The sequence below is a fragment of the Asterias rubens genome, chromosome 22, assembly GCF_902459465.1.
Source record: "Asterias rubens chromosome 22, eAstRub1.3, whole genome shotgun sequence".
Taxonomy (NCBI): Eukaryota; Metazoa; Echinodermata; class Asteroidea; order Forcipulatida; family Asteriidae; genus Asterias; species Asterias rubens.
In genome coordinates this window covers 4147755-4171992 of record NC_047083.1, presented here as the reverse complement: position 1 = coordinate 4171992, position 24238 = coordinate 4147755, and the positions used below count along the sequence as shown (strand labels likewise).

Here is a 24238-nt window from a genome sequence, read left to right as displayed (position 1 = left end):
CGTTAGTCAACGAGGTAAAAGGAAAACCGCGCAACTTCGAGTGATACTTGTGTGGATCATTATACTCTACTTTTAAAATATCTTTCCAATCATATGCATTTTAAATCAAACAGTTACAAACGCTTTTTAAAGACCAACTCGGCCGATCATTTAAAGGCAATGTGTTCCTTTAAAAGGCCAGACTGGAGAAAGGTTCAACGGAGGTCGCACCTTACATTGTACAACAGCTTACACAGAAGCAACTTTATTCTTATTTTGGAAGCAAAGACCAAAAAGTTCAATGTGAGATTGTCAAAATTGTGTTTTGGGGTTAGTCGGATTACCATAAATAATTCCAATAAATGTTGATTAATTGATTGTCAACTTTCTAGATACATTTTCTTGTTTAGATTTCCCATTCCCAAAATAAAATTGACATCCAGGAACTTTCTGAACACACAATATAAATGTATGTAAGTGGCCATTTAAATTTGTTAGGTTATTTTGTGCAGTTTACACCATTTCCAATGAATACAACAATAGGAAGAGATTGTCAATTAGTCACGAACAAAAAAACATCATTTCTAGACAATGGTATTATTTTGTGGTAAATGGTCATAATTGAAGACTTTTGCACCAAATGTTCTTGACAAATATTTCCTTAAAAAATGCTGTAATATTAAGTTATGCAAGGCAAGACAAAATTAATCAACAATAGAAAACAAAACACGGTAAAATATACATGAATAAGATAGTTAAAGCCATTGGACCCTTTCGGTAAACAGTGTTGTCCAAGGCCCACACTTTGTGTACCACAACTTCTATATCAAATAACAAACCTGTGAAAATTTAGGCTCAATCGGTCATCGGAGTCGGGAGAAAACAACGGAAAAACCCACTCTTGTTTCCGCTCGTTTCGCCGTGTCATGACATGTGTTTCAAATAAATCCGTAATTCTCGTTAACGAGAATTTATATTGTTTTGCTGTTTTCTCAAAAAGTAAAGCATTTCATGGAATAATATTTCAAGAGAAGTTTTTCACCATTGCCTTCTGTAAACCCTGTAAGTTATTTGTAAATCTGTGAAAGGGTCCAATGGCTTTAATCAGTTTCAAAATTGTAAAAAAAAAAATGACATTTATAAAAATAAAAAATAAAACAATTAAAAATATAACAGAATAATAATAATATTATTTACATGTCTGAAATTTGTCCTGGTTAGTTTGAAGTTAATTTTCCTGATTGTTTAAGTTTTTATATTACTCTCAAATGACGTATCATTCCCTTTAACTTAAAGGAAGCTGTGGGATTCTTAACCACAGAAACCCTTGACATTTTGTAAACATGTCATCATTTCAACATAGCAGTTGGCTAATCATTTCAAAATAGCAGTTGGCTAATCATTTTAAAAAGCACCATGTTTCAATGAAAACAATTGTACACTTAATTCACATCCTCTCATCAAACAATACGTTCAATTTTCTCAGCTGTAAATACCTTGCTTATACTGCAACCATATTATGTCCAAGCCAAAAGGGTGGAAATGGAGTTTAGTCTGGTCCCTTATTTGTATGTTGAGAATCAAATGGCATTGCATACAAGGATTGTGACGTAGCAGGCGCCATGTTAAAAGTTTATTATACACTGTTTTGAAAGGTTTGCGGTAACACCATGAAGGCGATCAGAGCATACTGATTGAAACTAACGGTTCTTTTCAGAAACACCCAACTCATTTAGAGATTGTCATTACATGGTGTTACCACAAACCTTTCCATATCACATTTCTACCATGCAAAGTTTCAAATCCTACTTAAAAAGTTTATTGCAATCAGTTTGGAATGTTTCGTTTATGGTATACAAAATTAAGTCATGTAGTAAACCACCAAATTAGGTTCAGTATAAAATGGAATGCATTTGCATAAACTGTTTAAACACTGCTAAATTTTAAACTAAAATGTAAACATCCTTAGATAAAAAAAAATAATGCTGATTTCATACCAGAAGAAGTAAAGACGGTTTTGTGACACCGCTTTAAAAAATAAAAAGCATGACTTGAACTTTTTAGTTCCCTCATTCAGCACAGAAAAGATTTGCTTACCATGAATGGGTTACTAACACTACATGCATTCTGGGCGCTTTGTGATGCTTTTAAAAAAATAGATTTTTGGTTGAACAAAAACAAATTGACTAGAGTGGGACTTGAATCTGCCCCTCCTCGGAAATGCCAGACGTTGCTGATTCAAGTTCCGCTCAATTCAACTTGTCTTTGTTTATTTAACCCACTATTTAAAATTTTACCAGTTTGTATGTATACACTTTTGGTATATAACTTGACATTTTTATGATACAAATGTAGCCCCACTTGTGTGGCTAACTCCGAACGCAAGGACTCGGAGATGGTCACACAAATGGGGCTACTACAAATGATGACACATTTTATTTTGTACTGTTTAAACCCTGATTCAATAAGTTTCATATAACATTTTAAATGTTTATTAATTACAATTCAATATTTTATAATGCTGTATATATTGTCCAAAAGAACAAATATCAAAGTTTGAAGCACAATTTATGCAAGCAGTATGAATACAGCACTCCAAAAGATACAAATGTTCATTGAAGTTTTGCAAAATTTCTCTTAAATTTGCGTGTTTTTTTAACTAGGGCGAGTTGATCCACGAAAAGCGTTTGAAATCATTTGTTTAAAAATGCACACGGTTAGAGGTATGTTTTAAAAGTAGAATATAATGATCCACACAAATATGCTCTGAACTGCATGGTTTTCCCTATAGTTTGTGAACTATGACTGTGTTAGTTCCATAGAGCTATATATATTGACTAGAGCGCTAACACCCCGTTATACACGCACTAAGGTTTTGAAGCCGTGTGGGCCAACCATGTTAATGTACAAACCAATACAAAAGCTTGAAATTTTGTACGCCAATTGTACGGCTATTTGCATGTATAGTGCGTTTGTTCTTTTCTATGTGTCATTGAACCAAAAAATGCAGCAAACAGCAAATGTGAACGCACAATCTGAAGATCAGCGTACAAACTGTGAGCGTCATGTGCGTCCCTTTTTTAAGTACGTCAATCAAGTCAAAGTTACGGTTTTCGTATCGCGTAAGTACGCGAGTGGGCAGTCGCGTACGTAAGCGCACACGCCGATGTTCAAACATCGCGGCAATTGTGTGTTCTCTTAAAATTAAAATCGTTCCTAATTCACGCAACACAATAAACATGTCTGCGCCCAGGGTGGCTTCAAAACGCAGAGCAAGTTAACGCTCTAGTCAATATATATAGCTCTACTATGGTTAGTTCACAAAGTAAAAGGAAAACCACACGGTTTCAAAGCATATTTGAGTGGATCATTATACATTATCATTTTAAAACATCTTTCCATATGCATTTTATAACAACTGGTTTCAAATGCTTTTCTTGACTAACTCGCCCGATCCAAGTTTTCATTTTTTTTTTTTTCATAAATAATAAGTCTGTTATGCCATAGACATAATCTTTTTCACTAATGCCTAGTTACATTAATAGCTTGAACATACAACAGCAAAAAGAAAAGTGACATAAAACAAAATTAACCGGTCGTTTGACCGTTATTTCTTACAAGAAAAGCAAACACACGAAAGCTTAGCAATTTGACACAGGCAAGAACGTTTTAAAACAACATTTCATACAAAAGAAATAATTATAAACTATTTTTAATAGTTTAAACCATATATTTTCAAGTTTGAAAAAAAAAACGAGGAAAAAACTAAAAAACACAAAGATTTCAGCAGGACACCAAACACTTATAAGACGAAAACAAATTAAAATCTTTTAAACTCAGGGTGGGAATATACAAACATTTCAATGTTTTGAAAAGGGAAAAGCAGCTGTGCTAATAAACATCTAAACCTAAATAAATAAAACACTACACACTTCACTGCAAGCTACAAAGAAAAGAAAGCAACATAACAAAAACATGCCTGGAATTTCATCTTTGAGAGGGCAAGTCTTTTGTGAAGGGCCTCTTCTATTTGAAAAGTCTGTGGGGCACCAAGGCCAAGACCAGGGCAACAGAGGACACGGCCACTGTGACCTCCCATGTATAAACATGTACAGGCCTGCAAAAATATATCTACCTACAGCTAGATGGAATCCACGTGCATAAAGTCGAACAGAAAAAAACAGGCTTAAATATGTGAACAGTTTTAACAAATTACATTTTGTGGCTTTCATTTAGAAATGTTGAAATTAAAAAAAGAAATTGGTCCACTTTTAGAGGTATTGTAAACATGAATATTACAATAACAAAACTCTGTATTTAATACACAATTGGACACAATTTTGTAACAGAAACTGACAACCTACAGTGAGTTATCTTTGGTTGTACTAGCTAGTACGGTTGTACTAGCTAGTACGACCGAAGAAACCCAAAAATTTGTTTAGAAGGAGTACAGTTCCCCAGGTACTGGGTCTACCATTACCTTCTTTTTTTTTCCCGCAAACACTGTCTGACGCTCTAAGGATATTGGACCTCCCTTCAATGGAAGTAGAAGTCTTGGCTGATCTTTTTCAGGTCTCTAAAGTCCTTCAACTGCTCTTCTTCTTCCTTGAACGTCAGCCTGTCGATCTCGCTCAGCGAGATCCCGTTAATCTTCAACTCTTCCTCCTCCAGAGTGCTGATCTTCCGGTTGACCCTCGCCTTCTCCCAGCGAGACAGACGAGGGTCTGAGGCCATTTTCTTCTTGGTCGGTCGGACGGGACTTCGTTTACTCCCCTCCAACGAAGAAGAGACTTTCGGTTGCGACAACGCTGTCTCACTTACCCTTGAATTTTGACCCACAACATCAGCTGGGTTCTCAGAGTGCTTGGTTGACGTGCCATCGCTACCATTGTCCGTTTTAACATCATTGAAGAAGTCGTGGAGAAGCGCTGCCGAGCCTACACGTGAATCAGAAAACCTCTCAGGGTCGTAAACATGTGGCACCGACACGACCGGCGTCTTCTGCGACATCGCCGAGTTAAGGAGTAAAGAGTGGCTGGCGAGGTCAATCGTCTTGGCAATGCTGGAGTCGGCGATACTACTCATCGTACTTGAGGCGCTCATCCTTCGACCATCCAACATCAACTGGGGCTTGAGATGAGGGATTTTGTCCGAACCCTTCTCTTCGCTTTTTGGTTCTTTGGGCCGTCTGCTACTCTTGGGGACGTCGTACTCTTGGGTCCGGGCGTCGCAGTTCTTGTCGTGGAGATCATGGAATTGGCGGACAACCGGGTGGGCGAGTCTTTCGATGGAAGCGGGGGGCAACCCTTTTGACTTCTTCTTTTTGGATTTCTGCCAGGCAAAAAATATAAATCATTAAAAAAAAACATATGCGGGAGCCTTTGCTCTTTCTTCTTGGACATCCCAACAAGAAAAAAATCCCAAACTAAATTTTGTACCTGGATAACAGTATTTGCTAAAATACAAACCGATTTTACATGTATTAGCCAAAACTGTGCCAAGTGATGTAAACTAATTTCGACTGGCTTCCTGCTCATCTCTGCTAATCACTTAATACTGGCTAAGCAATATAATTTGTTGTGCTAAAGAATAGCAACTTGCTGGGCAGAGACACGATGGGTTTTTTGAAACATGGTTGATACATGAATTCTCAGGCCTCTGTGATGTCATCTGCCTATCCAGCCTTGACACTTGTGTCCTTAAGCAAGACACTTAGCCATTGCCTTGTCCTTTGGATGGGACGTAAAGCCGTTGGTCCAATGTGTTGTGTAACGCATGTAAAAGAGAAGGGGTTCGCCCTGGTGGTCCTGGCTGTGGCTGCTGTATGCCCCGTAGCACCTTGTAAACCCTTATAAGGTGCTACATAATTGGGTCTCAGAACTCCGTGTGTTTGTATAGTACTCAGCGCCTTGAGTACCTTGTTTGGTAGATACGATATTATTAATATTATTATTATTTTTATTATTATTATTATTATTATTATTTTTATTACCTTCTTTGGCTGTGTTGGAGTTGGCGTTCTGTTTTTTCTTTCTATCGCCATTTCTCGTTTCTGGCGGTCGTAGCGAGGTAGATGCAACTTCATCTGTTGCTCCAACTTCTGCAATGCTCGCTCCTCCTGATGAAACACAAAAAAGTAAGAAAAAGCACCAAAAATAAACAATTTTATTTGGAATTGGAACCAGATATTATGAATGGAACATTTATTATGATATCAAGTTGTGGCAAAGAACTCCGGCTCTAGTTCCGGTGGTGCAAAGTGCACCACCATCTCCCCAAATTCTACGAAGCAATTACGGTTAAGTGCCTTGCTCAAGTGGACACAAGTGCCATGGCCAGGATTCGCACCCACGCTCGGCTGCTATACCAGAGCTTTGGTTCCGGTAAACTTGACCACTCTGCCACCAAATAAGGCCACATAAAAAAAAATTAAAAAATAAAAACATTTTTTTTTTTTTTCATAAAAATCAACCTCTTCAGCTGATATTTTTTTCAAAATGTACAGGTTTGAAAAGGTGTTTAAAGAAGGTTTTTATTCATGTTGGCAAAGCAAGATTTTTTTTTTAATATTTACTTGGGCTACACTGTGCTTAGTTGTTCGAAAAAGTTTACAGAAAATGTCATCTAGGAGTTAAATTTGTTTGACAAAACTATTGAAAACATCAAAAACACACAAACCCTCTGTTTTAAAGTGATTGTGATGATTTCTTTATTCTTGATTTCATATTCGGCATGTCAACAAAACTTATTAAAAAAAATTAAAAAAATTTAAAAAACACTCCCTCCCTCCCCCATCCGCAAAAAAAAAGGACGATCAACAATTGTTTTTTTTCATGTGGCCTAAATTTAAAAAAAGAAATTATAAGTTTTGTTGACATGCCAAATATGAAATCAAGAATAAAGAAATCATCACAATCACTATAAAACAGAGGGTTTGTGTGTGTTTGATGTTTTCAATAGTTTTGTCAAACAAATTTAACTCCTAGATGACATTTTCTGTAAACTTTTTCAAAGCTTGGACTTAAGTTTGGTGCACTTCATTACAGAATAAACCACATTACTTGGGGGGTGCTGACACACGTATTTTGCATGACTGTGTAAACAACGAGTGATACTTGGTGAAACCTTCTGATCGATTGGAGGCACTATGACGAGCGCCTCCAATTGATCAGAAAGTTGCTTGAGGAGGTGCGTTCCGCGTTGTGCAAAGGGTCTATAGTGCTGGTGCTGCACACTCAAGGAGGGGTGATGGTTCCAGGAATTCTTAAGGCCCAACAGAAGCACTTTATTATTTTATTTTAATTAAGGTTGGGCAAAGAGACACTTACCAATGTTTCAATTTGGTACTGTAGGCCATCCAGTACATGCTGCCTGTCTGTAACATCTTTCTCCGTGATGACATTTGGTGTTTGTGGACGGATGTAGGTGTTCACCATCTTCCTCCAAGGGCGCTGAGATGCCACGCCCTGCTCCCCAGGGGCACTCCGAGGGGGTGAGAGAAGAGGAGGGCTTGAAAACAGTGCTTTAAAAAAAACGAGAGTTACGGATTACAGTAAACCCATGTCATGACACGGCGAAACGTGCGGAAACAAGGGTGGGTTTTCCCGTTATTTTCTCCCGACTCCGATGACAGATTGAGCCTAAATTTTCATAAGTTTGTTATTTTATATATAAGTTGTGAAACACGAAGTGTGGGCCTTGGACAATACTGTCTACCGAAAGTGTCCAATGGCTTTAAGGCTTTGAGAACGCCTCCCAGGTCAAAATTCTAGTTGAACCTAGTTAAACTGGGTTTAACTGGAACTAGTTGAAAACCAGTTGATAAACTAGTTAAACACAGTTAAAACCAGTTGGTTTAATATGGAAAATGGACAGACACCAACTGGTTTATAATTTAAACCTAGTTGAACACAGTTGAACCTAGTCCAAACCAGTTGGTTATTATGGAAAATGGACGACTTTGGTCACTATCCAGTTGAACCAGTTGACCCCAGTTAACTAGGTTCAACTGGAATTTGGTATGGTGCCCTCTGCAAGGTTTTCTAAATAGAAGTGCCCCTTTCCAAAGGAAAATGACTGTGCCCATTAAAAAGCGAAGTACAAGGCTTGACCTTGATGAGATTGCCTATTAAATATTTTTGTAAAACACAAGCCAAATTACCTGCTATATCCAATACTTACTTTTTCTTTCATGAAGCGCCTGGAGAAGTCGAATCCTGGGATCTTCGGGCATTGTGCTTTCTGGCTGGCTGAAATACTGAAATGGTATAAAAATGGTGCACAGTATAATGAAGCTGAGCTAAATGCTGGTTTGATTATTTTTTGAGACACAAACAGGGCCACATTTTATAGTGACTTGTGAAAATTTGAGCTTAATCGATCGTCGAAGTTGCGAGATAATAATGAAAGAAAAAAAACACCCTTGTCACACGAAGTTGCGTGCTTTCAGATGCTTCATTTCGAGGCCTCAAAATCTATTTTAATATAAAAATCTACTTTGAGGTCTAATTGAAAATAATTGGCCCAATGATTAAAGATGTATCACTGGCTCAAGGTGTGAGGCATTTCAGATTTCCAATTCCATTTGAAGTGATTACATAATAACAACCCTGTTTTATTTTACAGTCATTCTGAAGATCTGGGCCCAATTTCATAGAGCTGCTAAGCACAAAAATTTGCTTAGCGTGAAAATTCTTCATTGATAATAACAGGATTACCAACCAAATTTCCATTTGTTGCATATTGCTTGTTACTGGTATTCAGCTGTTGTTTGATTATCCTGAAAATCATGTGGAAATTCGGTTGGTAATCCTGTTTTTATCAAGGGAGAAATTTCATGCTAAGCAAATTTGTGTGATTAGCAGCTCTATGAAATTGGCCCCTGATCTTTCTCTTTACAATCACACAATGGCAAGCTTGGTCATGGAGGGTGATCAAGGACATGTCAAACTACAGCTTTTAACAAAGTGCCTTTATGCTCAGGCTTAAGTGTTTTTTGTGTGTCATTTTTGGCGACTAAAAGTTGCCTCTGGGGCTCAAGCAGGTGATAGCGCACCGTCAACTAAAGTCACTATTGGAGCTGAAGGGGTAAATGACCCATGTGCATGGAACCTACCTTGCTGGTGTGGGACCGGCTGGACAGTTGACCCTGTGCTGAGTGAGGTGCTGATTGGGGTCGGCAGTGAGCTTGTGGTGTGGCGGTCAAGCGTGATGTTAGCTGTGTGCGGTGTATACACAATGGGATGAAGAAAGTGCAGTCACTCATGTGCAAAAAATTCACGTCAAACTGAGCGAGCATGTTTTAAAAAACTCAAACACAAAAGAAATCCGATCGGGGACATTGATACCCTCATCAGGGAGGTTTCCAATCAGGGCCCAATTTCAAAAAGCCTGTAAGCACAAATACTCGCCTAGCAACAAAAACGTTTGCTTAGTCGATTGGCGACCAAAGTAATTTTTTGATTTTTTGTTTACATACTTTTGAAAATCGAATATTTATGCTGATAAAACCCCATGTCGATACCACCTTTGGTTCAAAAGTTGTGAGAGTAGAAACACCAAGAAATGCGAGAGAAATTAAACTGAGAAAAATTGGAATATCGAAATTCTGTTCACTCAGGTTTTACCCAATCCCAAAAAACAGACTTTCACTGCAAAACAAAAGCGTCAAAACTTACATCGGAGACAGTATGAGGGCGCTGTAGAATAGAATGAAGCGGTGAGTCGACGGGGAGACGAAAATCATCCATTTCAGGGGCAGTGACTGGCCTTCCCCGTATGTGCCCCGCCTTGGTGCGTTGTACCTGGGCCGTTGATTGCCCCATGAAACCCTGTAGCTCTCGATACTTCTTGTTGTGATGGCGTACCTAGGAGTGGAAACGGGGAGAGGCGGTCGGAATGGTTGATTTAGGGTGTTTATGGCAGAGCGGATTAGAATCATGAACTGGTATACTCTCCTGTGTTGTGCAACGCACGTAAAAGAACCAGCCAGTTATCAAGAGAAGGGGTTCGCCCGGGTGTGTCTGGTAGTATCATTCTCATTTACAGTGTAAATAAGTGTTGTCTCGCTAAAGTATTTATTCTACTGATTTTTTTCCGGTTTTTTATTAGATTTTTTTATTCTGGGGGCTACTTAGATCTGAAACAAATTTCCTGCTTATTAACTACTACCTGAGTTGGGGTTAAGATATTGGCAGTGATAGCTACTTTGGCCTAGTGGATCTAGGAAACTTCTCGTTATTAACTTCACTGCAATGGAGTGAATTCTGTTTTGCCCAGCATGCTTTAGTTGTCGTCAACACTTTAACATGTTTAACTAGCCTACATGTAGTCTAGCATAATGTAGTCATGAGCAACCCAATATGCAAGACTTGGTGTTGAATAGTTTTGTTCTCTATCATGACTTACCTGATCCTGTCTCCGTGAGGTATTTACGGCAGACTCTCGCGGGATGCGCTTACTCGCCATCTTCTCCTGGCCGTAGTTGAGCTCCGTATTCTTGAAATGCTGATTAAGATGCTGCTCAACTTTCTCATCCTTAGTGATGCACACCTCCTCGAAATTATCAAGCTTTTAAGAGGTAAATTGCGGAAAGAAAAAAGAAAAAAGTGTTGAATCCACGATGAATGATATGACATGGTCAGACTGTAAGGGTTGACTTTGTACTGTGTTGATGCATGATCTACAACATGTTTCCATTGCACGCTACGATACAGTGCATCTATCATTCAAAACCACACTGGATGATGTTAAATGGTCAGATAGTAGGAGGGTTGACTGTGTACTGTACAGATGTATTCACCGCTTGATCATATTACAGGCTTGTGTAGCTCATATATTATTCAAAACTACAGTGGAAGATATTGTATGGTCACACAGTAGGAGGATTGACTGTGTACATATCATACTGCATGCTGGCATAGTGCATCTAATTTTCTATCATTGTAGACCACAGTGGATGATAGTAAATGGTCGCACAGTAGGAGGGTTGTCTGTACTAGTGTGCCGCCAAACGCATTCGCCGCATGATATCATACAGTAGGATGGCAGAGGATTAAATAAAATGGTCACAAAGTAGGAGGGTTAAAAAAGAGAGTAGTGAGGGAGAATTTTGGGAGAGACAGAAAGGTTTTTACCTCGAAGAGTCGTCGCCAGGTTTTGTCCAGTGCTCCATGCTTATGATCAGGAAGTTCAACATCACTGGTTAGTTCACACCTGTAGTAATCATTGAAATAAAACTGAATGTTTATTTTCAAACAAATAATTTTTTTCATTTTACTTAATCTACATCCCAGGCCTGGAACGACTCGGAGGCCATGGAGCCCTCTGTTGCACCTAGTCTTGGTCTTGAAAAGGCCTGATACTTCACGGAGGCAACGAAGACGATTGCCTTCGTGGCCCCTGGTCATTGCCTTGGTGCCTATGAAATGCTCCAGTAGAAATTTACAATTTCCTCATAGGGTGCCCTTCATCCAGAAGAAAATGCCTTGGTGCCCTTGCCCTTTCAAAACGAAGCATACAGGCCTGTGCTAGGGTCTAAATGCCAAGCCATTAACTATTTTTTTGCAAACTTTACTTACAATACGATGAGATCTAGAAACTCATAGAGCTGAATCCGTCCCGGCTCATCAAAGTTTTCCTGCATATGTTTCACTCGGTGCATAAGCTTCATTGGAGCAATGGTACGATCGCAGAGCTGTTAGAAGAAAGCAACAGAGACATTTTTTACTGACTTAGATTTTTAAATATCGTGTCGTGACAGAGAGATTAAGAGCACCGGACTCAAGCACTGATGTTTCTGATCAGCAGAGTGTGGGTTTGAGTACCGGTCTTAACATGATGTGTTGTGGCCGAGGGGATAAGAGAACCAGACTCAAGCTCTGATGTTTCTGATCAACAGAGTGTGGGTTGGAGTACCGGTCTTAACATGGTTTATTGAGGCTGAGTGGTTTAGCACACTGGATTCAAGCTGTGTTGTTTCTGATCAGCAGAGTGTGATGTGGGTTTGAGTTCCCGTTGTGGCCAAGGGGATAAGAGCACCAGACTCAAGCTCTGGTGTTTCTGATCAGCAGAGTGTGGGTTCGAGTCCCAGTCTTGCTAGGTGTGTTGTGGCCGAGCGGAAAAGAGAACCGGAGTCTAGCTCTGGTGTTTCTGTTCAGCAGAATGTGAGTTTGAGTCCCGGTATTGACATGGTGTATGGTGGCCAAGCGTATAAGAGCACTGGAATCAAACTCTGGTATTTCTGATCGGCAGAGTGTGGGTTTGAGTCCTAGTCGTGACACTTGTGTCCGCAATTAGACACTGGACCATTATTGCTGCGTCCTTCGGATGGGACGCAAAGCTGTTTCCCGTAAGTTATGTACTGCATACAAAAGAACCAAGTATCCTCAGTTATGTTTTGAGCGAGACATGCAAACATCCCATAATGGTCACCGTGGTCAGGTGGTTAGACTGCAGGACTTGCAATCACAAGGTTGTGGGTTCGAATCCCCAGCTAACCGCTGATTTCACAATGACTAGAATAAATGTTGTCGTTTAGTTACTGAATTACAATTTCTTGATTTGTGCAATTCATAATCATAGATGTTAAACCAATGTTTGTGTGAGAGAGATTGGTTGTTGCCAGCTGGGCGTTTATATCCCTTTGTGGGAGTTTGCCGAGTTCCCTTGATGAGAAGCACATCTAAACAAACTAAAGAGTACAAAATAAGACCCACCTTGAGAGCTCTTAGCTGTGTGTGAGTGTCGATCTTCATTCCTCTCATATCACCTGCTTCATAGACTTGAAATGCCACGCGGACATCGTTCAGTTCAGAGAAACTACAAAAAGATAACGTAAAGTCAAGTTTAAAGGCATTGGGGTCGATTTGACAAAGAGTAAGGACTAGTCCTAACTTAGGACTGGTCCTAGGAGATGTACAAATTGCATGGATAGTCCTAAGTTAGGACGAGCGTGGAGGAAGGAAGAGAAGGAGCTTGAACGAAGGGACTTCAAAAGTCGAACCCGTGGTACCGCAACCGTTTAACGACACCTCGTTATCACCCACATACCTTATACAAACAATGGGCGACCTGCCGTCTGTGAGTTTGCGCGTGCGCACTTGGTTCTTCACTCAACTATGGTGTTGTATGTCGTATGGATATAATACAGGAAAAAACTACTTTTTTGAGACCTGATAAAAATTATGTACACTTGTGCTCACCAAATCGAAAAACACAATTGAATACCAACCACCCTCGTGTGCCTATACCCAAATTTTGATCCACCACTATTGACCGGAAAGTCACAAAAAATGTAAAAATATGCCATGATGTTTCAGCGAAACACCACAAACGGTAAATGAAAACGTGTATATTCACAATTCTTGTCTCCAATGATTCCACTTTACACGCAGGCAAGAGCGCAGACTGGCGGTACCACACCTTCTGTACAAAGAGATTTAATCCTACTCGTTAATCGGCCGTCCAGCTGGAGGTCTCCTATCTTTTTCCACTGGCCAGACAGGGGCATTGTCAGATTATTCTTTTGTTACTCTGCGGTTTTGCGGGTCGTTCGAGCTCCTTCTTTTCCTTCCTCCATGGGACGAGTAACTGGTCCTAACTCGAGATAAGACTAGTCCTAACTCTTTGTGAAATCCACCCATGGACACCTTTGGTAATTCTCAAAGACCAGTATTCTCACTTGATGTACCCCAACATGTACATGTATACATAAAATAACAAACCTGTGGAAATTTGGGCTCAATTGGTCGTCAAAGTTGCAGGAGAATAATAAAAGAAAAAACTCTATTGTTGCACAACTTTGTGTACTTTCAGATGCATAATAAAAGGCTTCAGCGTGTGTTTACGTAATGACAGAGGTCAATGGGTCATCTGTTGTGAGTGAAACCAGATGTGATCTTTTTGATAGTGTGTCCACACACACTGTTAAAAGATACACCCAAAGTGATCTAAATATACCCCCCCCCCCTCCCCAGCTAATTACTTAATTCCGGTTTAAACCCAATTCGGTCTAACCTTAGAACCGTTCAGACATGAAGAGTTGAACTCGATTGGGATGAACCATGAGTTATACCGACTTGAGTATGGTGTCTGAACGACCTCAATACACTAACTTATTTATTTCTTCTGTGCCTCAGCGCAACCCTTCGATTTAGACACTTTATAAATTATTTGAGATTGAATGAAAATATGAACTTTCAAGGACCAGTAATTGCATGCGGCCGCTCTCCCTCTGTATTATATCTATGGAAAGTAACTCAATATCCCCATAATAAAAAAGTGAGTAAACTGAAATGGGAATGAATTTCCTTCTTGGAGATTGCCTGGAACTGGGTGCCTGTACAATGCCTGCTGTGTGACATGGGCCCAATTTGATAGAGCTGCTAAGCACAAAAATTTGCTTAGCATGACATTTCTTTCTTGATAAAAACAGGATTACCAACCAAATTTTCATGTGATTTTCAGGATAAGCAAAACAGCTGAATACCAGTAACAAGCAATATGCAATAAATAGAAATTTGGTTGGTAATCCTGTTTTCATCAAGGAAGAAATTTCACGCTAAGCAAGTTTGTGTGCTTAGCAGCTCTATGAAATTGGGCCATGGCCTTTGATTTCAGTCACAAGCTACAGTCACCACATTTTGTAGTCTAAATCAATATTTGTTTTAGGCCTAGAGCAGAGATAGGATCATCTTATCAAAGCTTAATCCACTCATTAACAAGAATAAGCAGGTATTTATAGGCAGGTAATTATTTGACGTAAAGACAGCAAAACTGTTATCTGTGTGTTTATACTGTGTAAACTGCTTCCTGTTGATATTGGGTGTGCCCACGAACTGACAAAATTCTCCACAGAAATGCTGCCGGTAACTTATAAACTGACAAAATCTACACAGAAATGCTGCCGGTAACTTATAAACTGACAAAATCTACACAGAAATGCTGCCGGTAACTTATAAACTGACAAAAATATTAACAGAAATCCTTAACTTATGAACTGACAAAATCTTCACAGAAATCCTGGTGGTAACTTATAAGCTGACAAAATCTTAACAGAAATCCCAACGGTTATTTATAAGCTGTCGAAATCTCACTGAAATGTTCCCTGTAACTTATAAACTCACAAAATTCTTCACAGAAATCGTGACAGTAACTTAAATATGACAAAATCGGCCGCGACACGCTAGAATGAGAAGAAACACTTACCTCAGTAGTCTGTGATTTAATAACTTGAGACTTTGCATGAGGGTGTTAATGTTGTAGTCAGCGGTGTGCATGTTGATCGATCGATCCAAGGCATCGTTGAAATACTTCAGCTCGATCAGCCGCAGAATTGCCTTTTAACATGAAACAAAAACGATTTTTTGAGTTGAACAAAGAATTGACTAGAGTGGGATTCGAACCAACGACCTCCGGATTAACGTGCCGGCGCTCTACCAACTGAGCTATCTAGCCCTATTTTGGCGGTGTCCCTATTTTGTCAATATCTTTGACAAAAGAAGCCAGAAGCCAGTCAGAAGCCACACAACCGTTAACTGCCGTGTAGCCAGAGATCACACCCAAATTACGATACAACCTGGGAAGCGGCAGTCAGGGGATCACCTGAAGGGGATGCGACTTTTTGTTTCAGATATCAATATAAACCACAAGGGAAACTGACTGGGTAAATTTTGAAATGATTTTTGGGGTTTAACAAAGAATTGACTAGAGTCAATTGAAACAAGAACAACAAATTGTTACAAAAGAAAATGAGATAAGAACTAAAGGCACTTGGTAACAACTCAGACTAATTGTTTTAAGCATAAAAACTTACTTCTGCACTTGGTTACAAGTAGACCTAATGGAGAGCTGTTAATAGTCACAAAACATTGTGAGAAACGGCTCATTCTGAAGTAACAAAGTTTTTTCATATGGAGGTAATTTGATAAAATATTGAAAGACTTCAGGGCTGAACGCAACAAAAGCTAAACATAAAAATACAAAATAAATACGAAATATTAACTTTTGTTTTTTCCATAAGTACACCGATGTGTAGGAGCACTGTATACTCTGTACTTTCCCAAGTTCTGTGCTTATAAAAATCAGTGTAGTACATGTAAGATTAAAACAAAAGTCAAAATACTTTATAAAAAAATCCTTTGTTCTCTACACAACTTCGTTTAAACCTCCCCCCCTTAAAAAACAAAACCAAAACCCAAATTGTTTTCTTACCTTGATGCTGATTCCATCTTCTGCGTTTGTAACCTCATCAGGAATGCAGTTCCTGATAGTTTCACTCGGAAACTAAAAAATATCCAGAACAATTTTCAATTACAAAAAAGTATGTTGTTTTTTTCTTACAGGGTAGGTAACTTTAATGGTAGTTGACACTATTGGTAATTACTCAAAGTAATTGTTAGAATTTAAAAAAAGCAATAGAAAAATGTTTATACTAGACAGTATTAAACATTGTGAGGAACGGCTCTCTCTGAAGTAACGTAGTTTTCAAGAAAGAAGTAATTTTCCATTAAAACATTTTAATTTGACTTTGAGACCTCAGAATTAGAGTTTCATATGAGGCCCTTCCCAAAGTTTAAAAAGAAAGTGCCCTTTGCAAAATGAGAATGGCCTCTTCAAGAAGATGAGATCCAAGGCCTGGATTTTGTTAGTTTGACTAAATACTGCGTGTTCCTAAAACTTACCCCAAGAGCTCTGGACAAACAGCTGTAACAGAAAGCGAGAGAAAAGGGTGTTTTTTAGTTTACCCATGCTTTTTAGTTCAGAGGGTCATCTACTATTGTTGTTTTTAAAACAGCGATTTAGATAAAATCAAACATTATGTTTTTACAGTGTTTACTAAAAAGTCAGTGGTCAGGGTTCGAACTAGTCTTAGATCAAGGCGTTGTTAATGGTACAATCACTCACTTTCCGCGCCCCCCGCTCATCAAACGATAGCGGACGCTGTTGAAAAACTTCCAGATCACCCCACAGCACACTGGCGTACACAGGGATCATGGCTTAGTATCACCGATAATGTCAAATTTGTTAAAGGGGAATACAGCGCCCCAGTTACTTCAGCCACATCCGAGGCAATTTGTGCAGCAAAAATATCATGATCAAGATCAAGATCAAGGGTCTAGATTTCAGACAGTCCAAAATTCCAAACTGAAATCAAATTAATGTGTACGAATGCCAGTGTGGACATGATCTGATGATAACGTGACAACAATTTTGTACGATATTTTAAGCAACAAAAGTTTTGCCCTTTTGGATTGAATGGATAACTTTCCGGATGGCGCCACCACTTTTTCACAAAAAAGGATATCTCACTGAGGTACATTACTATTAGAAATAGAGTACTATATTATTTCATATCGAATGAAACAGTGGTGGCGCCATACCGAAACTTTTCCGGATGAATCTTGAAATTGTTGATTGCTTCGTTTGTTTGTGGTTTTCTCAACTCAATCCAATTATTTATTAATTTGAGTTGAATAAAAGTTGATTACGATTGATTAAACCACCTCCATGATTAAACTGATTAATGATTAATTAATGAATGGTACGTAGTCCTACCTAGGCCTATTTGAATTTGATGAGTTTGACTTCTTATTTTAAAATTCTAAAATAAATTTAAAAGATTTTATTCAGACATAAAATGTACTAGGGCCTATTCATTTTATGTCTGATTCCTTTAAGTATTTTCCCATAAACACCATAGAGGTAGAAATTACACTGTCGATACCACTCTACAGTTTTTGGTTTACAGATCTTGATCAAGACCATAATCATGATAATATAACTCAACTGGTTATGAACACGATTGCATTTAATTTGTCAACTTTCCCGATAAAGTAACTTGGCAACAGCGTTAATCCTCACCTTAGCTCTTCCCAAGTGTAGAAGTTCCTACTCTTGGGGAACTGTAAATGCATCATCTTGATGCCTTAACTTCTCTTAATCTTCTCCAGTGTTGTCATGTAAAATCCATCTTCATGTTTTCAGAAAAATCTCGAAAATCGTGCAAAAGATGACATCGGTTCTTCGGTTTTGTTTGTGTTGACAAGGTTATTTTGGATGGATAAATTATCGCTTGAGGGCGCCCTTCTGTTTTGGGGTTTTGCTTCATTTCTTTTTTTGTCGGTGAGTGAAGCGGGTGGGGCGGGGACTGTACCGTCGTTTTTTTTTTTTGGGGGGGGGTGGTGGACTATGTTGATTAAAAATGTATTGTGCATACCTGGCTTCATTCTTCATCGACTATTATTTTGAAGACCCAGAGTTTATAATAGCAGGTGTGCCGTGTCCATTAATTAAGTCACGTAAAACAATTATCAGTTTGATCGTCTGGGTTTTTAGTTTTCCAAAAATAGGAGGATAGGGCCTTTTTACTTATCTATTATTTCAAAGGTGGCCGCCAAGCATTTTAAACTTTGCCACCAACTCTTCAGTTCAAGTCACCACTCAGTGGCTTTATGTACAGTGTAGTTACAAGTTCTGAAAAGATTTGGAAGTTTGGTAAAAATTAATACAGAAAGTTTTTGTCTTTTTGAAGACAAAAAAAAGTATTTAAAAAAAAAGACGCGGGCTAAAAAAAGAGAATGAAGGAGACAACTTGTTTTTTTTGGACTTATGTAGGACGAAAAGTGAACATCTGCTTTTCTGGTGTTAAAATAGCAGAAAGGCATGCATTATGCTTTTCAAATAATACATTTTTCTACTTTTACTTTCTGCTGCCTAAAAATCAGATTGACCGTTTTGTGAGAAATCCAATTTCTACTTTTCTTATATTAAAATCTTTGTCTGACCTGAAAAGCAGGTTTTACGTTATCTCCTTATGCTGGCGAACGATAAGTTGCCATTTGCTTTTCTGCTATCAGAATAGTCGAAAAGCAGATTAAACGTTTTGTGAAAATTAATGCAAATTTTTATTTCTCTTCTTTTCTACCACCTGAAAAGCGGTGAACGGGGGGCGGTGAACCCACATTAGTAGCTCTCGGCAGGATCGTAGGCTAATGACGGAGGTTAATTATTATTATTTTTTATTTATTTGTTAATCTACAAGAGGGCGCTATTTCAGACAACTTGGCTATGATATCGGGTAGTCTAAAAGCCGCGATCGCAGACTTGGAACCATTGTGTATTTGGGCACGGCCTTACACCAATTCAGCCATGACCGGACCTTGGTCTGTGGTTCAGCCATAGAGCTATACTAGCTCTGGGTGCTGAACCTAGACCTAGACTTGATTCAAGTCAACGGAACAGGTTGGGGAATACAGCAGAGCATCACAAAACAGAGGTTTTCTGGCGATGGCACGGGATTGGGACTTGTGTCAAGTCTACATTTGACCTAAGCCAACAGACCACCTAGGGGTCAAAACATTGTCCGTTCTTCTAGCGCAAGTTCCACCCTAATGCATATTCATGAAGTACTTTACGAAGCTCCAAATATGGTCATGCTACTTCTTTATATGGGCAGCGAGGGGAATCCCGTTCTATATTTGGGGCTGGTGTACGTGTGGTACGTGTACAACTTCTGCCCGTGGATGGTTTTACAACGTGCAGTTGATGATTTTCCGATTTGGCGGCCCACTCAAAGTACATGGCGGTTCTACTAACACAAGTGTTCTTAGAAGGCGCTAGTGGAAGTAATTTTTCTTGGGATCTGCAGTTGTTTGTTTTCGTTTTGCTTTTCTGCTGAGAGTCCTGAGATGGTTCAGAGCAACAATCAAAACTTGCACTCGATTTCTTCTCGAGCTACAAGAATCATGGCTTATTGGTGGACATTTTTGTAGTCCATTCGGCACTGAGGATTGAGTCGGTAAGTCCAGTGGATTTTTAAAGGCTGGTGTACGTGTACCTGCTGGTGTGCTACATTGTTAACCTCGGGACCCCTGACCTGTGCAGTTTAGTTTACGAATACTTCGGTGGGGTCGACGGAAGGTGAATAATTATAGCGTTAAACGCATGGTTCCCGCTTTGTTGATGCATTGTGAATAAAATCATGTGAATAATTTGATTAAATAATACGAGGTTATTTAACAAGACACTGTACACATTTGGTACAAATTATTGTATTGTCACTTACTGGTTCCAACTTGCGTATGTAACAAATCTGGGAAAAATTTGACTCAATTATTGGTCATATCGAAGTTGTGAGGTAGTAGTATTATTAATGAAAGAAAGACAAGCCACCCTTGTTGCACAAATTTGTGTGCATTCAGATGCCTAATAAAAAAAAGGAATAATTAAAAGGCTTCGGTCTAAAATCTTATTTGGGTGAGAAATTACCTCTTTCCTTTTTTTAAAAACTTCGTCACTTCAGAGGGATCCGTTTCTCCGAATGTTTTATACCATCAACAGCTCTCCATTGCCACTAAGTTATTATTTTTTGCTAACAATTATTTTGAGTAATGTCAAATAGTGTCCATGTGCCTTTCACAACAGTATTATCTTTTGAACTGATAAGAATAACAATAATGTATATTTTATAGGGCGCACATCCACTAAAATGCTCAAGGTGCCAACAAGAAAGTCATGATAAATGAAAAAACAAAACCGAAGGAATTAGTTAAAAGCAGCTCCATCAGAGGAGTTTTTAGCTGAAGTTCTTAATTAATGTTGATATGCTGTGCAAGACCCAATGGATGGTGGTTAAGAGTTCCAGAGATGGAGGGCTGCTGCAGTGAGGATCTATCCCCCCCCCCCATGACCAGGGCCCAATTTCATAGAGCTGCTAAGCACAAAAATTTGCTTAGCATGAAATTTCTATCTTGATGAAAACAGGATTACCAACCATATTTTACACAAATGATTTTCTGGATAAGCAAACAACAGCTGAATACCAGTAGCAAGCAATATGCAACAAATTAAAATTTGGTTGGTAAACCTGTTGTTATGAAGGAAAAAATGTCATGCTAAGCAAATTTGTGCGCTTAGCAGCTCTATAAAATTGGGCCCTGTTCGTTCTTAACTCCACACGTTTCATATCTTTCGACGATAGGGAGGCCGACTCTTCCAGGAACAATGTTGGATATGGCACGAAACTATTGCGGTGCTAAACCAGACAAAGAAAGGGGCCCAATTTCATAGAGCTGCTATTCCTCAGCACAAAAACTTGCTTAGCATGAAATTTCCTCCTTGATAAAAACAGGATTACCAACCAATTAATTTCCATTTGTTGCATAGTGCTTACTGGTATTCAGCTGTTGTTTGCTTATCCTGAAAATCACGTGGAAATAATATGGGTGATAATCCTGTTTTTATCATAGAAGAAATTTCATGCTAGGCAAAGTTTTGTGCTTAGCAGTTCTATGAAATTTGACCTTGAAGGTCAGCAATAGAATCTTGTAAAGTGACTCTCATTATATGCACACTAGTTCCGCACCTGAACCCAGCGCATGGCTGTCACGTGATAGTTTTAATGAATACACCAACAGAATCTATAATAGTACTACGTGCGTCATCACACGGTTTATTTGGAGCAGTAGGGACATAGCCTATCAGCCGAGCTGCCAGCTTTAGGCCTACGTAGCCTACGTGCAGTTAGACTTGATAACAAGTCGTTAGGCGCTGCCTATTGCTCTGCCTTTCATGCAACAGTCACTGTCCAGTGCGATGTTACACATGCAACAGTCGTAGGTAGCGCGAGGCAGCTCTGACTCACACACACATACTGGGATCGAGGGTGTGTGTATCGTCTGGGATCGAGGGTGTGTGTCGTCCCCGCAGCTACACCGCGCTGTAACTACACACCGCGCTTAACAATTACCGTCTTGACTTCAAGACTAACGTGCAGTGCAGTGTGTGTTTCATATGTTATACCATAGAAATAATGTCTTTTTGTTTGCATTCCTCATTATTTAAGTCTATCAGTTATGAGATATTTCGGTCTGTTATCTGAATTTTAGACTTTTTGAAGTCTACCTGGTAATCAAAATTGCTGTACTTTTCTCCAAAAAAAGATACGTCGTGCTCTTTGATAGCCACACCTCTAACACAACCGCCACCCCCCAGCAACCGTTCTCATTATCCCAATATTGTGTAACTCCAAGGATAACTATTTTCTCAGGAACATGCCTGGTCGTTTCGTTTAACCAAGAGGTTAACTCCCTTAACCCCATCCCTGATGAGCAGGGGTAATTATTTCCTGGGAATAAGTTATTTCCCAAGATATTCCCGGGAGTTTCTTTTAGTGTGAAAAGATCCACCAAACGTTCCCGGGAATTTCCCGGTATTGTGAAAAGGGCTTATTAGATCATGGACCCAGTTTCAGACATTTTAATCTTATTCGTGTTAAACGTGTCTTACCTATACTAACTCATCAATGTAAATCCTGTATGGGCCTATAATGGGAGACTTTCTGGGACGATAGAGGGCAGCAGACTTACCGGGTAAATCCATTGTTCTCAGAATTATGCGCATGTTCAGAACTACGTAAACAATGGAAATTTACCCGGTATGTCTGCTGCCACCTAGCGTTGGAAAGTCTCCTATTGGCGAGCAAATAAATGACACGAACAAAATCCATAATATTGGTTTATCTGGCTGAGTCTCTTTTCTGTTTCAGTGTTTTGGGTCTCGTCTGTTTATGCCGATTCATAAATATGCTATCCTTTGCTTCCAACGTAGTAATTAGTAACCAAGGCCCAATTTCAAAGAGCTGCTAAAGCAGAACATCATTGCTGAACAACTCGCTGCTAAGCAGAAGTGACTAGGATACCAGTCACAAGTGGTACATGTGACATGGTAATTTCCCTGGTAACCTTAATCTGCTGCTATAAAGCATTTGTGTTCAGCATTTTTTGGGTCCTTAAAGGCACTGGACACTATTGGTTATTGCTCAAAATAATTGTATGGGGCATAACAACTTACTTGGTTACGGGCAATGCGGAGAACTGTTGGTAGTAAAAAAAAAGATTGTGAGGAAACTCCTCCCTCTGAAGTAACGTAGTTTTTGAGAAAGAAGTAATTTCTCACTTAAATTATCTTAATTTAATTCGAGACCTCAGTTGAGGTCACGAATTCAAGCCATCTGAAAGCACACAACTTAATTGTGCGACAAGGGTATTTTTTTCTAACATTACTCTCTCGCAACTTCGACGACCAATCGAGTTCACCTTTTCACAGGTTTGTTATTTTGTGCATAATATGTTGGGATACACCAAGTGAGAAGACTAGCTTTTGACAATTACCAAAGGTGTCAATAAAGTTGTCCAGGAACGTTTCAGATTTGGAAAGAAACAAAAATCGTGAAGATCACAGATCTATACATAAACATTACACGGTCTAATAATGATGCTAGTAGAAAACATCCCCATGAAATATTTCTGTCTGAAATTTCATGTTTTTTTGAGAAATAAATAATCAAATTTCGCGTTTGGAGTTTTTCGCTCAGTGAGCGTTTTGTTCATTTTTGTTTTGGCATCGATGCAATGCAAAACTTGTAATCGGTTTTCACTATTCTCTCGTGACCCAGATGGACGATCGATCTCGAACTTCTACAGGTTTGTCAGTGTATAGGTATGGTGGATTACATAAAGTGCTAACTGCTTACTGCCAGCAACTCTTTTTGCTAGCAAAACCAATTCTGTAATGTTCCTTGAAGCAGCTCTATCAAATTGGGCCATGGTATGTGATTTACTCTTCCAACAAATATTATACTTTCGTCATTGAGGATCGTTATTCTTGGTGCTTGTATTTTCCTCGGTCAATGTCACCTCGGTACACCAGCAGGACTTGCAGTGCACGCAGGCCACGGAGGCCATGGCCTTGGTGCCCCCTTAAAAAGTTTCCCATTGACTTTAAGAGACTTTAAGATTTTCCAATTGCCCGTTGCAAAATTCTATGGCTGTATACGTTTTGTAATTGTAATGACTCTGTTAACATCGGTTATAAAACTTACGACAGCTTTGGATGATAATAGTTACATGTAATTGCATTAAGAGAAACATTTCACTTCTTAGGCCTACTGCGGTTAAGGAAATATATATCACTTGTTATCCCCCCCCCCAAAAAAAAAAAAAAAGAAGAAGTGAATCTGAGAAGTGGAACTGAAACCCAGATTCTGTGGTCCGAACCAGTTGCAGACTTGTTCTTCCCGCGCGTGCCTATGAATATATCAAACTGCTCCAGGGGTCATTTTTACTCATAAGAGGAACGAGTCTAATCGCACTACATCTGAGAAGACGTGGTCTACGTGTTCTGCCGTAGACGTTAGTTGCTGTAGTGCGACACAAAGAGTATTAGGCAATGGCAAGAGTCTCTTGTGCGTGCGACAGCG

The 24238-nt window shown here is 39.2% G+C and overlaps 1 protein-coding gene across 1 annotated transcript; it reads right to left on the bottom strand.

The window, feature by feature from the left end:
- Positions 1 to 3289: 3289 nt before the first annotated feature.
- Positions 3290 to 18017, bottom strand: LOC117305114. Its single transcript, XM_033789866.1, has 14 exons — positions 17842 to 18017; positions 16662 to 16683; positions 16192 to 16263; positions 15187 to 15317; positions 12696 to 12798; positions 11559 to 11674; positions 11115 to 11193; positions 10387 to 10548; positions 9657 to 9845; positions 9095 to 9196; positions 8161 to 8236; positions 7308 to 7501; positions 5972 to 6097; positions 3290 to 5310 (listed from the first exon to the last, which is right to left on the bottom strand). The coding sequence occupies exons 1-14, from the start codon at positions 17895 to 17897 to the stop codon at positions 4516 to 4518; spliced, it is 2223 nt and encodes a 740-aa protein (XP_033645757.1). The 5' UTR covers positions 17898 to 18017; the 3' UTR covers positions 3290 to 4515.
- Between the last annotated feature and the right edge of the window lie 6221 nt (positions 18018 to 24238).